This window comes from Sycon ciliatum, chromosome 6, assembly GCF_964019385.1.
Source record: "Sycon ciliatum chromosome 6, ocSycCili1.1, whole genome shotgun sequence".
Lineage (NCBI taxonomy): Eukaryota > Metazoa > Porifera > Calcarea > Leucosolenida > Sycettidae > Sycon > Sycon ciliatum.
The window spans coordinates 9,659,237-9,674,983 of record NC_088648.1 but is presented as its reverse complement, the minus strand read 5'-3'; the positions used below and the strand labels follow the sequence as shown (position 1 = coordinate 9,674,983).

Sequence of the window (15,747 nt, the reverse complement as noted above, 5' to 3'; positions counted from 1 at the left end):
CGCGTGTCGCGTAGCAGAAAAGTATTGTGAATCGCTCCGGCGAGTGCAGTACCAAACGGAGAAGGTACAAGAATATTCAACAATACTGGCCCTCAGACTAGTATGCGCATTATCATCTCACACGTACACTGTGCATGTGACTAACCGTTGACTGCATGCCCTGGCCTGGCAAAGGCAACCAGTACGTCATCTAACGCCAGTATATATATCGGCAGTAGAGTTAGGAAATCGCGCAGATGCTGTGCTGCTTCCCGGTCTGTTATTCGCGTGTTCATGAGAATGCTAAGTCTTGATGGTAAGAGACCAAGACCTAGTGATCGTTGAATACTGCAAGTAAGTAACTAGTCGTTTAATCCGTTGTAAAGTTTGCCATGCCTAGGTCAGACTGTATTTGTTGTGGGAGTAGCGGTACGCGAGGAAAACTGTTGAAATGTCTTCACTCGATTTGTGTGGAATGTCTGGAGAAGCATACCGGCGATGATAGTTCAGTAGGATGTCCTGACTGTGGCGCGATCACTCCACCACCGTTGGCTGGTGTTCCTTTGTTGCAGTACCTTCCAGACAGTGATGTGTTGTCCTGCGATGCAGGTGAGGCTACTTCCGCAGTGCAAAAGGAACTGTGTGATGAATGTGCTGAGGATACTGCATCAGTGGCTATTTGTATGGATTGCAGCGACAGTCTCTGTGGCGTGCATGCCGAAGCACATCCTGCATCTCGCCGGACTTACAAACACATGGTTGTACCACTCAGTTCATCTACTCCCGACGTACTAAGGTCCACTGCGGGTGCAAAGTGTCCGCTGCATCCATCTTCTGACCAATCACACTTCTGCATGGTTTGTCGAAAGATCCTCTGTGCCAAATGCCTTGCAGTATCAAGTCGCCATGACCAGCATCGCCAAGATTTGCTACCCATTCAGCAAGCTGTTTCCAAAATCAGAGACTCTCTCATTGCAAAGATGACCGCTTCTTTCTCTGGCGAAGAAAGTCAACTGGAGGATGCATTGGCTGCAACAGACAAGGCACTCTCGCAGCTGCATGACCAAACTGAAGCTGTATCTTCGCAAGTCAATGACTTCTTCACTCAGTTGAAGAAAGTCATTGATAAGCGAGAGCAGCAATTGCTGGATAAGCTTGACCAACTGCAATTACCGCAGTGCGTACAGTTGCAAGAGCGAAAGCAACGCATCCTATCCAGCTTATCAACTGGCCAGCGAGTCAAACATCTCACCGAGTATTGCCAGTCTGACAGCAACTTCTTGAAGATGTGCGGCTGGCTGGAAGACGCCACACATGACGTCATGGATGCAGCTGAATCAGAAGTGAAGCCATTCCAGCCAGTTACTCTACAATTCACGGCTGATGGCAACGACGAGTCCAACACAGCTACATGTATATGCATCTCCAAGGCCGCTTCCATCTGGATCGCCGACACAGTGTCCTCTGAAAAGAGCACCGCGACCATTCCGGGAAACGTGGACGAAGGACAAGATCTCCGTATCTCCATTGACTTGAGGAACCAACGTGGTGACGCGCTGACTGCAACAGACAAACATCTGAACAGTGTGAAAGTGGAAGTGACGACGGGGGAGAATGACACCACAATCTGTCCGGTTGCCAAGGCAACATACGCAAAAACCTCCTCCAGCAGAGTATTCGCTGTATTCAAGACAGGCGGAGGAAAGAAGGGACAAGTCAAAGTGTCTGTCACAACTGACACTGGCCACATCCAGGGTAGTCCTGCAGTCACGACTGTTGATGATGTAGTGCAGTTCGACCCCAAACAATGTAACGATGGCCTGGTTCTGTCTAACAATGGCAGAACGGTCACACATGCTGCTGCACAACAGAGGGACAGAGCTGTATATGGCACAACACGATGGACCACGGGCAAACACAAAATATCTGTCCGTCTGGATATGTTTGGTCGTACACCTCGCGCTGAGTACATTCACTACGCGCTAGGCATGTGCAATGAGAAGGAGCCGCAGCTTTCAGTCTTCTATCCAAACCTGGCTTGGACCAGTTGTAGTGCTTCTAATGGCTCTTTGGGCCAGCCGTGGCAACCCGGTGATGTGATCCACATGTCCTTGGATTGTGATAATCACACGTTAGTCGCTCGTCATGCGCGTACCGGAGTAGTGAACGTGAAGACCCATGTTACTGGCGAAATTCGTCTATACCTTTTCACGACCTGTCCTCAAGATCAAGTTACTATCCTGTAATGTGTAATATGTACATAATTATAATCATACGTATTGCCTTCTGAACACTTGTTAACACTGCTGAACTGGAGTACTGGACTGTTGGCACATGATTTCCCGTTTCTTTGCACCGGACTGGAATGGTCTCTTTTTCCTAGGTTTGGTTATTTTCAAAAATCCCTCTTTCTGCCCACCCCATTCCTTCACCACCATTGAATGATCTGCGTTCGTGTACGTAGTAACAATCTCACAGCGAAACAGTTGTACACATTCTATGATGTTTTCATGCGCATGGTAGAACATTCCTAGCTACATTGTATGTACATGGTTGGTTGGTTGGTTTTTATTTCACTTCGCACATTCAAACGGGATGACGACCCAATAAAATGACGGCGAAGGCTTAGCCTAGAAGTGGCTATGGAAGAACATAGTAAAAGCTATGGAAGCACATAGTAAGAGAATAGGATACTAATAACTGCGGGTAAACGGGGGGAGAGAGAGAATACGATGAACTGCACGGGGAGGGAGAGCAGAGCGATCATCAGCAACTCGAACTACTCCCTACAGGCGTATGGTGCAGATGCATGCTTAAACTCAGGTAGCCGGGTAATTGTGCGGACCTCGCCAGGGAGAGCGTTCCACAGCAGAGCACCAGCAACAGAAAATCTCCGCTGATCGCGGCGGCTACGGTTTGCCTGGCTTAGTAGGCCATTTGACTGCTGATGGCGGGTAGGGGTGCCTTGTGCCGGGGTCAGAAGCTGGGCGAGCACAGGGGCCAGGGCTGGTGCGGGCGTGGATGCACCGCCAGATGGTGATCAATATTTTCTGCTTGTAGAGCTCGCTGACACGGTACAGGGAGTGAGCAGTGAGCAGCGGCTGCATGGCTGTCCGGGGCGGGTTGCCATCGATACAGCGGATGGCTCTGTTTTGCGTGGTTTGCAGTCGTTTCAGTTGACCCTCTCGCATTGCGGCTGAAAAACAGCAGGAGCCATAAAGCAGGTCGGGCATTATGACCGCCTTCACATGTATGTATGTATGTATATTTTTATTTGAATTCGCAAGTACACACGGGCTACAAGCCCAATTACATGGAAGCGAATGCCATAATGAGGCCAATTAAGAAAAAATAGGTGGAGGAAGGAGGAGGACGGTAGCAAAGCACAGGGAGGACAACTCAGGACCAAAATCAACAATTGCACAAATGTGAGAGCACCTGAGACCGAGAGACATACACCTGACGAGAGCGTCTTGATAGGCTTCGGCGTGCCCGCCACAAGGCGCCAATTTTCCTGGCAACCTTGGTGACCACATAGTTTACATGGGTGTCTCAATCTAGGCAAGGTGAACGCCGAGGTAGCGCGCAGAAGACGCTGAGGGGAGGAGACAGTCGCCGCTTTTGACTGTTACTTCCTGTACATGCTGCTGGGGAGAGATAGTCAGAACCTGGCTCTTGGTGGCGTTCAAGATGAGGCCTCGGGACTTCAGCCAACCGGCCAGAGCAGTTGCCGCTGTGGTGAGGGTTCTGGACGCTTCCGCCGCTGAGGCCTGGGAGTCGTACAGGGATATGTCATCTGCAAATTGTACACTTGGCACAGGCGAGGAAACCAAAGGGACATCGCGTGTGTATATACTGAAGAGGACAGGGCCGAGAACAGAGCCTTGGGGCCCTCCGCAGGTGCAAGCCAGAGCAGGGCTGGTTGAAGGCGAGATGAGGATCTGCTGCTTGCGGCCGGACAAGTAGTCGACGAACCAACTAAGGGCTTTTCCAGAAATTCCAACCGCAAGGAGGTCTTGAATTAACTTGTCGTGGTGCACTTTATCAAAAGCCTTCGACATGTCCAGTAGCCCTGTGGTCTTGCCACTGTCTCTCGCCTTCTACAGATTATCAGTCAGCACACAGAGGGCGTCTTCCGTGGAACATTTCTTGCGGAAGGCAAATTGTGTTTCGGGTAATGCCTGGGTCAAGTCCAAATGATGAACTAACTGGTGTTACACTACCCTCTCCAGCAACTTGGACACTATTGGGAGAAGGGATACAGGTCTATAGTTGGTGGGGACTGATGGGTCACCGGCCTTGTACAGTGGCACGACAGACGCCAATTTAAATGCGGATGGAATGGTTCCAGTCCTCAGCGAGGTGCAGAACAGCACAGCAAGAGAATATGAAAGCAAGTCAGCACACTGCTGTAGCAGAGAGCCCGGTATGCCGTCACTACTTGTGGCTTTCCGCGCATCCAACTTCTCAAGGAGACGTCGGACGTCAGCAGGAGTCACAGGATCAAGTTCGGTCAAGGAGACGGGTCCAGCGGGACCGTGCGGAGTACAGAGTTGTTCAGGACGGTTGGGATCGGTGACAATGGAGTGGAACATGTCGGCGGCCTCGCTGATGCTACAACTAGGATCTTGGCGGCGACGTGAACGCCCAGTGACTGCATTTAGAATGGCCCAAGACTTCCTAGGGTTGGCCACATTTTCTTCGCACTGACGGGAGAAGTACTCGTTTCGCTTGCGCCGATACGCGTTCCGAGCAGTGCTACGTGCTTGTTTAAACTCTGCATACAGTGTGCCGTTTGTCCTATCCTTCCGCCAACGGCTGTGCAGCCGCCGTTTACGCTGTTCGAGCTGGTGCAGCTCTCTGTCAGACCAGGGAGGTATCGCCCTCCGGGAAGGCTTAGAGTTGTGCAGCGGGGCTTGCTTGTCCAAAACGTACAGGAACTTAGTGTGCCACTCTTTCCACATGTGATTTACATCATTGTGATCCGAAAAATCATGTAGAGAAGCCTCAAGGATATCTTGCCGAAAAGAGTTAATGTCAACGCCACGTATATAGCGGCCCACTGTCAAGCCCAAGCCACTGAAGCTAGAGCCAATCACGGATGACACGTGGAAACTGGTATCAAACGAACCTCACAGAGTGAAGAAAGCCGTAATCTATGTGGGCAATTTGAACTCACATAGCAGTGAAGAAAGTGTCAAGGAATTCACTGAGCAACGCTCTGCAGCAGTGAACAAACCGGTGAAGGTTCACCAGTGCAGTATACACATCACAGAAGATGGAAAAGTGTATGCCCGCTTGATGATCGATGCGACTGACCTTGAAACCGCCACTGCTCCAAACTTTTGGCCTCGCCCACTGTACGCGCGGGTTTGGCGCCACCGTGAGCGTCCGAAGGGGGACACCTTGTCCGGCTCACACAGTGACACTCTCAGTGACGCTCCAAAGGGGGACACCTTGTCCGGCTCACACAGTGACGCTCTCTCCGAGTCCTCCGACACTCAAGCTCAAAGCTCCAAATTAGATCCTTTCGGATCCTGCTGACGAATACATTTGGACTACTGAGTAAACTTGGTGACTTTCACCATGCTGTACACGTTCACCAACCTGACATTGCCATTGGCACAGAGAGCAAGCTAACCCCTGAGAAGGCTACTGATTCCGAACTGTCCTTGCCTGGGTACTACTCCCCACTGCGGAAGGATCGAACAGCTCATGGAGGAGGAGTTGCGGTTTGGGTTAAAGCCAGTCTGGCCCTCCGAGAACTCGATGACATCCAGGTCGGTAATGAGGAGCTAATATGGCTGAGTGTCAGAACTGTAGATAAGACGTCAGTGGCTGTGTGTGCTGCATATCGCTCTGGCTCCTGCCACGACAATGACATCAGTACCCTTGAAGCCATCAGTGCTGGCATAGACCTGGCCCGTAAATCTTGTCAATATGTGGTATTGGCTGGAGATTTTAACGTACACAACGTGGATTGGCTCCGCAGCACCAAGACAACTCATGCAGGTGTGTACACTGAAGACATGTGTGCGTTTCACTGCTTGGAGCAGCACGTGCATGAGCCCACCAGGGGCCTTAACCCACTCGACTTAAATAATGACTGACCTACCGGGAGATGCGACAGTCAATACCTTAGCACCTCTGGGAAACTCTGACCATGCCTGTGTTCTAGCTGACTTTCATGTAAGCACGGCAGAGGAACCACCAGTGACCAGAACTGTCTGGCGCTACCAACGCGCAGACTGGGACAGACTCCGCCACTTCTTTAGAACAACAGATTGGCAGTCCACTGTCAGTGATGATCCTGATGCAATGTGTATGCACTTGACCCAGAATATTCTGGAAGGAATGCGCCGATACATACCGTCTAAGCAGTTGTGCATGAAACCATCTAACCCCTCTTGGTGGACACCGGAATTCACTGAGGCTGTAGCACAGAAACAAAGAGCATGGAGGAGACTCTGCGCCGACCGGTCAAGTGCCCAGCTGCAAGCCCGTTACAATGTCGCCAAGCACTTAGCTAACCATTGCCTGGCAACTGCCAAGCAGGCATTCACAGCAAGCCTGGAACAGAAGTTAGCCTCTGGGTGTATGGCGTCTGGTGAATGGTGGCGAACCATCAAGAAGGCCTCTGGCCACGGAAACAGCCCATCAATACCTACTCTCCGCAGCACCGATGGTACGGAGCACGACACCAACCGCAGCAAAGCAGAGTGCATGGCCGAACACTTCGCCAACAAATGCAGCCTAGGGGCAGACGACCTATCCGCTCCATTTCCACACGTCCAACCACGTACTGATCGCAACCTCTGCACCGTCCGGTTTCGCGAGACCACAGTCGAGCGAACTCTCCGCCAGCTCAACCCCACCAAGGCCAATGGTCCAGTTGGGATACCTGCCCGCGTCTTGAAAGCTTGCTCTGCAGAATTGGCACGGCCGCTTTCAAAACTATTTACATGCTGTCTTCGCTCCGGCATCCAGCCACAACAGTGGAAGGTTGCAAACGTAGTTCCAGTCCACAAGCGCAAGTCTAAATCGTCGCCATCAAACTATCGACCAGTGTCGTTACTGAGCATCCTCTCCAAGGTTATGGAGACCATAGTCAACAGGGCAATGAGCAACTTCATGGAGACGAATCATGTCCTGTCAGAACGGCAATTTGGCTTCCGTCGCGGCCACAGTGCAGCAGACCTGCTGACTACTCTCCACCACCAGTGGATGCACACCGCCGGAGATAAAGAAGCTTCTCGAGTGCTGGCCATCGACATTGCTGGAGCATTTGACCGAGTGTCTCACACTGGTGTGTTGCACAAGGCTAGAGTGTATGGAATCTCGGGAGACCTGCATCGGTGGCTCCAAGACTACCTCTGCAACCACACACTTCAAGTCCTCATCTCCGGCCAGACATCAGCCAGACGCCCAGTTAAGGCTGGGGTGCCACAGGGCAGTATCCTGGGCCCCACCTTATTCTTGGTCTACGTCAACGACCTGGAAGACCACCTCCCAATCGGCTCCAACCTTGCCTCATTCGCCGACGACACAACCCTATACGCCGAAATTGCAACGCTCGGTGCTGTTCCTGACAACGCTAGAGTACTCCAGGCTGCTGTCGACCTAGTATCCAGTTGGGGCTCGGATTGGAAAGTGCAGTTCGAGCCAGCCAAATCTCAGGCCCTTACAATTTCCCACCATCGTCGGGACTGGCCAATACCCCGCATTGTCTTCAATGGAACTCCTGTCGAGGAGCAGCCCTCCATCAAAGTACTCGGCGTCACGGTTGATCATCAGCTAAAATTCAGCCAGCATATCCGAACTGTTGTAGTCCGAGCAACGCAGAGGCTTGGAGCCTTGCGCAAGGCATTTCACTTGCTGACTATTCCTGCCCGGCTTCGAGCCTACAAAGCCTTTGTCCAGCCGGTTATGGAGTACTGCCCAATCGTCTGGATGGGGGCAGCTCCTTCCCACTTGAATCGGCTGGACTGGGTGCAGGAGCGAGCCATCAAGGCAATACATCCGCAATGCTGGCTTCCTAGCCTCATAATTCGCCGCACCATCGCTGCCCTCTGCCTCCTGTATAAAGCCCTTTGCGATAATTCTCCCGCTCTTCTCGCGAGAATGGCTCCACCCCCGACACACCAACCCAGAACCACACGCCTCACCCGCCAGGCTGTACGACTGTCCACCGCGCATCCCCATCAGTTACAGAATGTTCTTCCTGCCAATTCCCGGAACAATGTGAGCCGAGCCTTTCCCCACTCCGTCATCCCAATTTGGAACCAGCTGCCTACCTCTATCATTCCCCACCCATTTCACCCAAAGAACATCCAAAAGTTCAAGACAGCAGCTTATCACCATCTCCTCAGAACGAACTGGCACTGGGCCACTCATAGCATACGCGAGTAGGAGGGTACAGTGTCCTACCCTGCTTGGACATACATTTAATCTCTCCTCGCAGACAGTCTCCTCTTGAATTTAAAAGTCTAACAGCGTCCACATCAATATTCAACTTATTCTTTTGCTCACTGAGCAATACAATCTTTCCATTTTCTTTCTTCTGTTTTCTTTTTCAATTTAATCCTCCCTACCCAATATCTCTTTGGTGCGTCCATGGAGCTATGAAGCCGAGACCACTGGTCGGCGGAGCTTAATGGGCACCACCACCACACTCAATCATTCACCCCAGTGTCTGGAGATATGTGGATTTTGTAGAAAAAAGAAAAAAAATATTCCTGGTCAGCCGCGACGTCGTGGATGACGCGGGTGGAACGTCAACGGCAAGCTGAATAAAGGCTTCCACAGCGCTGTGGTCACTAATATCTGTGGGCACAACCGTTGCTAGGGACACTAGCGCCGGGTTGGTCAATATGAGATCGATCATCGTGCCTTCAGGGCACTGTGGAGTTTCACGGGTCGGCTGCATGACGATGTTCTGGAAACCAAACGCAGCACAGAGGTCGGTGAGGTGCACACACACACACACACACACACACACACACACACACACACACACACACACACACACACACACACGAAGTTCTGGTTTTCGCAGTACGACAGTGGACCAATGTTATGTTATTAGCTGTTGTTAATAATACACTGCTGTACCGTGTACTACACTCTGCTGCTGCTGCTAACGCCAAGTAAGGGCCTACATGTAACTTTGCTCTTTCTCCAGCATTTGAACACTATCCGCAGATTGGGAGCATTCTCTGCACCTTTTTTGTCAAATAGATCGTATATAATTATGTATTAGGAAGCGCGTTGCTTACTAATCTACATGACTGTATACATTTCGTACTAAATCTGTTTAAAGTGACTGCTTGTCGGGATCGGCCCAATGATCTTCTTTTCTCGTTTGCTAATTACCCCCCCCCCCCCTTGCCTAAAACAGCACCGCTAGCCCCGAAACCTATAGAGCCCCACATTCTCACACAGCTTTTTTTCATACAGCGCTACATATGCCTCTCCTGGCATTATATTAATATTATACCGGCATGGTCAGCACCCCATCCTCATGTTGGCTGATGATTGCTAGAGGATGAAACTTGAAGTAGCAGCAAAAAAACCTTGATTGTCCTTGTTGTTCTGTCGTTTGCTAATTATAAATGTTTATATCCGGTCCCCACTACTACTAGTATTATTTATACATGTGAGAAAGACCAAGGAACTACAAGTGACGCTACACTGTCCACTAACACCACCAGCTACTAACTTGTAGTTCCTTGGTCTTTCTCTTTTGTGTAAATTAAACCTTGGCTCTCCGTCTGAGTACATACTAGTATTATGGACCAAATTTTAGTACTTCAATGTACATTTAACTCTGGAAAAAGCGAGCTAGTGTCAACGCATTTTGGACCTCTGACCTCTGGTACTGGAAGGCCACTGCCGTCTTTACCGGCCACAGGCATATCGCATGCAAGCTAGCATGCACGATGGGTTAGTGCAACTCTATAAAAAAATAGTAGAAAAGTAAATTATCGTGTCAGTTCCTATTAAAAGGGAACTCACTACGATAACACCTGGTAAACCCAAGGGTACCGTACAGTTATCTAATAGCCACCAGTGCCCACCACAACCTGCCGATTTTATGCCAGCGTTCTCCGCCGAGCGCTGTGGACATGCATGTACATGTACAATCATGTAATTTTGTAATCTTATGGTATACCGTGTATGTAGTGCTGTGGTACTATACAACCGTCTGTTCATAAGTCTGAGGGACTGGGAAACTGGGGAAAAGACTGCAGTGAAAATAATTGACTGTCACCACCCGGACTCGAATCAGGGACCTTCACTATAATTAGTATAAAGTTAGTATACAGTCATGTAAGTCATTATAGCCAGCCATGCTCACCACTGAATTACATGTACATGTATGGTGTGGCTGGTTAGTGTTATCCAAGCAGGGACTGTTCACCGTTAATTCTCTTCACGACTTCAGACTTCAAAACTCACACCGCCAGTGAAGCTACACATACTAACTGTATTGCATTTCCATTCATTGTGTTCATTATGTTCATTTTGCCCGTAATACTAATACTCAGTCTAATAGGCTTTCACCACACATACAAGAGGCTTGATTAGTTCACATAACCATGGTAACAGGCTTGAGCAAGTACATGTAATATTGTAAGTTGAGGGACGCAGCAATGATTGTTTGATTGCGCAGTACAGTAGTACTCTGTGGCTGTGTAAGATACTCATACATAATTATTAGCTGGTGACGTGTTTCGAGTAGCCAGCACGAATGTTGCGGATGATGTATTAAGGGTCGATAGAAAGGTGCGAGGTTTCTGGACCAGGGCCAAGAAGGGCCATGCCTAATAAGCGCGGCTGCAGCTGTGTGTGCGTGTGTGGACAACAAAGGGTGAGTGCGTATTATTTGAAGAGTGTGTGAGTGCTACACTCTCACACTCTTCAAATAAGTTCGCATCGCGCGCCTCCGTCGCAAATCGCGTCGCATCGCCCATCGCATCGCAAAAATAGCAAATAATCACGGGAACTCTCTTCGCGTTCCCGTATATGTACTGGGAATTTCCCCCTCCATATTTGGCAGTGTTGTGCCTACACTCGAATGATAGCCAGCAGATCCGTACGCATTGATTCTTCTTTGCGTGTGCCACAACGTATAGCAGAAGCTCATTTACGCTAGTATTAGAAATCTCCAGAAACGGCTGGGTCCTATGATAGCATTACTCATGCTGACCTTTCATACAAACTTCCAGTCAACTGCCCCATCATGCAGGTGGTTTGTATTGGGCATATAAACCGGACCCCAAACACGCGAAGCCGTAGACTCTAACACAAACTCTAACACAGACACAGACTCATCCCGGCCATCACGGGTCAAGCTCTACCTGAGACACCTGTTCGCTCCCTACTCTCTCTGCCTTGTTTGCCGGCTTGGGGGACTGCATGGGCATGGCAAAACCCTGTTCAATGGCCGAGCTGTACACCTCGTCCAGAAGGATCACGACTAGCCTTGTGTGTCGCCTGCTGGAGCAGGAGTCGTCTCTTGGCGACTCTCTGACTCAGCTCCGGACGGTCAAGGCGACGGTTCGTGCCGAGAAGCGGAGCGCGGTCAAGTCTATGGCTGACGCCCTTCGCTCGGATCACCGGGAGCTGGCCCCTGTTTTCGACCTTGTTGTTGTTGTTGTTGTTGTTGTTGTTGTTGTTGTTGTTGTTGTTGTTGTTGTTGTTGTTGTTGTTGTTGTTGTTGTTGTTGTTGTTGTTGTTGTTGTTGTTGTTGTTGTTGTTGTTGTTGTTGTTGTTGTTGTTGTTGTTGTTGTTGTTGTTGTTGTGTTTATTTTAATTTGCAAACCAAACAGGCAGATCTGCCCAATGAAAAGGTGGCGAATGCAGATAGAAAGCAGTAATAATTGAAATTTGGGGAGGGATGTAATACCGTAAGGATAGAGGCGGAGAGAAACTAAGCCAGCGGATCATCAAACAGGACGTTTGGTACTCTAGGTACTAAGGGTGTGCGGGATCATGCTGGCGCGGAACTGGCGGAGCGTGGATATGGCACGTTATAACTATTATTGCTGGGTAAAGGTGTTCCACAGCTTGGCTTGATGTTGCGGCTAGTGGTGTGTGGGGTGGCCGATTAGAGCGCATCTTTATTGATGTACGGGTGTTTAATCCTTTTGATTCTTCGAATCGTGCCACCTCCCTCGCTGCTAACTACAGACGCCATGAACAGGAAAAGCACGAAGAGCGAGTACGCGAAGTCGAGCATGCCTCCTTCGTGCCCGTTGTGCTTTCTGCCTCTGGTGGCTATGGCAAGCATGCCAATGCGCTTTTCTCGCGGATCGCCTCTCTCCTGGCTGAGAAGAGCAAGGAGCCATACGCGCAGAATACCTCCTTGCTGCTCTGCCGCCTTGGGTTTGCCCTGGTGCGTTGTGGTGCCATGTGCCTGCATGGCTCAAGGAGCATATTTGCTCCTGCCGTACCCGAGTCCCCTGCAATGCTCGTAGTGGCGGAGGCACGCATCCAGTGAACCTGCAGTGATCCTACTGAGTCTGTATAATCATTACTATTATCTGATGATTCGTTTTATGTAATTGTGTTGATGCTTTTCCCGTACAAGAGGCTCAATGAGTTCATTCCTAAAAAAGAAAACCCAGACACCTCCTCTCTACGTGATTTCTCCACGTTTCACGCAGAACCTCTCAAGTACAACTAACTTCTTGCGACGCGACATGTGACTTGCGACGCCTGCGACGCCTGCGACGAGCTAGCTTCTACAGCAACACACGGCCAGCTAGCTTAGCTAGCTAAGCTAGCTGTATTATAGTCCATGGTAGTCTGTACTCCATTTGTGCATGTCGCGTGTCGCATGTCGCAAGAGTTGAACTTTCTTTTGTTACTTCTGCGACAGGCGCCTTGCCGGGCACAGTATAGTACGCGACAGTTCGCGACAGGTAGTTTCTTCAACTTTCTTGTCACGGCGCAACTGTCGCAAATCGCGTGTCGCGTAGCAGAAAAGTATTGTGAATCGCTCCGGGGAGTGGAGTACCAAACGGAGAAGGTACAAGAATATTCAACTGGCCCTCAGACTAGTAGTATGCGCATTATCATCTCACACGTACACTGTGCATGCGACTGACCGTTGACTGCATGCCCTGGCCTGGCAAAGGCAGCCAGTACGTCATCTAGTGCCAGTATATAATCGGCAGTAGAGTTAGGAAATCGCGCAGATGCTGTGCTGCTTACCGGTCTGTTATTCGCGTGTTCATGACATGAGAATACTAAGTCTTGATGGTAAGAGACCAAGACCTAGTGATCGTTGAATACTGCAAGTAAGTAACTAGTTGTTGAATCCGTTGTAAAGTTTGCCATGCCTAGGCCCGACTGTGTTTGTTGTGGGAGTAGCGGTACGCGAGGGAAACTGTTGAAATGTCTTCACTCGATGTGTGTGGAATGCTTGGAGAAGCATACCGGCGATGATAGTTCAGTAGGATGTCCTGACTGTAGCACGATTACTCCACCACCGTTGGCTGGTGTGCCTTTGTTGCAGTACCTTCCAGACAGTGATGTGTTGTCCAGCGATGCAGGTGAGGCTACTTCCGCAGTGCAAAATAGACTGTGTGATGAATGTGCTGAGGATACAGCAGCAGTGGCTGTTTGCAAGGACTGTGGTGACAATTTCTGTACTGACCATGCCAGGGTGCACCCAACCTCACGCAGATCATACAAACACAAGGTTGTGCCACTCAGTGAGGCAGGTTCATCTACTCCCCGCGCACTAAGGCCCACTGCGGGTGCAAAGTGTCCACTGCATCCATCTTCTGAGCAATCACACTTCTGCATGGTTTGTCGAAAGATCCTCTGTGACAAATGCCTTGCAGCGTCTAGTCGCCATGACCAGCATCGCAAGGATTTGCTACCCATTCAGGAAGCTGTTTCCAAAATCAGAGACTCTCTTATTGCAAAGGTGACTGCTTCTTTCTCTGGCGAAGAAAGTCAACTGAAGGATGCATTGGCTGCAACAGACAAGGCACTCTCGCAGCTGCATGACCAAACTGAAGCTGTATCTTCGCAAGTCAATGACTTCTTCACTCAGTTGAAGAAAGTCATTGATAGGCGAGAGCATCAATTGCTGGGTGAGCTTGACCAACTGCAATTACCGCAGTACTTACAGTTGCAAGAGCGAAAGCAACGCAGCCTATCCAGCTTATCAACTCGCCAGCGAGTCAAACATCTCACGGAGTATTGCCAGTCTGACAGTAACTTCTTGAAGATGTGCGGCTGGCTGGAAGACGCCACACATGACGTCATGGATGCAACTGAAGCGGAGGTGAAGCCATTCCAGCCAGTTACTCTACAATTCACGGCGGATTGCAAAGACGAGTCCTACACAGCTATCTCCAAGGCCGGTTCCGTCTGGATCGCCGACACAGTGTCCTCTGAAAAGAGCACCGCGGCCATTCCAGCTAATGTGGACGAAGGACAAGATCTCCGTATCTCCATTGACCTGAGGAACCAACGTGGTGACGCGCTGACTGCAACAGACCAACATCTGAACAGTGTGAAAGTGGAAGTCACGACTGGGGAGAATGACGTCACAATCTGTCCGGTTCTCAAGGCAACAGACGCGGAAACCTCCTCCAGCCCAGTATTCGCTGTATTCAAGACAGGCAGCGTAAAGAAGGGACAAGTCAAAGTGTGTGTCACAACTGACACTGGCCATATCCGGGGTAGTCCTGCAGTCTCGATTGTCGCTGATGTATTGAGGTTTGACCGCGACCGATGTCACGCTGGTCTGGTTCTGTCTAGCAATGGCAGAACGGTCACACATGCTGCTGCACGATGGAGCAACAGAGTAGTGTACGGCACAACACGATGGAGCACGGGAAAACACGAAATATCTGTCTGTCTTGATACATTTGGGCCTGCACCATATTCTGCGTACAACAACTACTCGCTAGGCATGTGCAATGAGAAGGAGCCGCTGCTTACAGGCTTCTATCCAAACCTCGCTTGGACCAGTTATAGTAGTACTTCTCATGGCTATTTGGGTCAGCCATGGAAACCCGGTGATGTGATCCACATGTCATTGGATTGTGACAATCACACATTAGTCGCTTGTCATGAGCGTACCGGAGCAGTGGACACGAAGACCAATGTTACTGGCGAGATTCGTCTATACCTTCTCACGACCTCTCCCCAAGATCAAGCTACTATTCTGTAAACTATACACACCGGAGAGAGAGAGGGGGGGGGGGAGCTGTGTTGCAACTCCGAGATTCATGTATATTGTACATGTAGTCACGGTCATCAGACAACTGTAAAACTGTACATATTGGTATTCGTATTGCCGTTACATACTGACCAACCACCACAATCTCAATCCCTTGACAAGACATGCAGAATCCCTGGATTTCTCTCAAAATCCCTGGATGGCACAAAAACAAGTGAAAAAGAGCTTTTCCCGCCAAAAAAACGTTCGACTCTGCAGCTGTGCGTACAGCACAGATCGACCCTGTTGCGCCTGTATTAGTGCAGTTTGATCAGTCGGCGCCCGCCTGTCACTTTGTCAGTGCAGATCTTGCACGGTCAGGTCTTCAAAGTGCTGTGCACAGTGCGAATGAGCACCGTACATACCTTTGAAAAAAGTTCAAAAAACCGGGACATCCGGGGAGAAACCATGGAGTTTTCAGGAAAATCCTGTATCAGACAAAACTTTGGTTTTCCGGGAGTTTGCTTGAAATCCCCGGGACCCCGGGAGGAGTGTTGATTTTCCGGGATTTTCCCGGGAAAAAC

The 15,747-nt window shown here is 50.0% G+C and overlaps 1 protein-coding gene across 1 annotated transcript; it reads left to right on the top strand.

Moving 5' to 3' along the window:
* The first annotated feature begins 13,452 nt into the window (after window positions 1-13,452).
* On the top strand, window positions 13,453-15,175 carry LOC135820022 (uncharacterized). Its single transcript, XM_065333322.1, has one exon. The coding sequence runs from the start codon at window positions 13,793-13,795 to the stop codon at window positions 15,173-15,175; it is 1,383 nt and encodes a 460-aa protein (XP_065189394.1). The 5' UTR covers window positions 13,453-13,792.
* Window positions 15,176-15,747: the final 572 nt, after the last annotated feature.

Excerpts from the sequence above, each read along its gene's own strand:
- LOC135820022 (XM_065333322.1), top strand. The coding sequence starts at position 13,793 with ATGGTTTGTCGAAAGATCCTCTGTGACAAATGCCTTGCAGCGTCTAGT.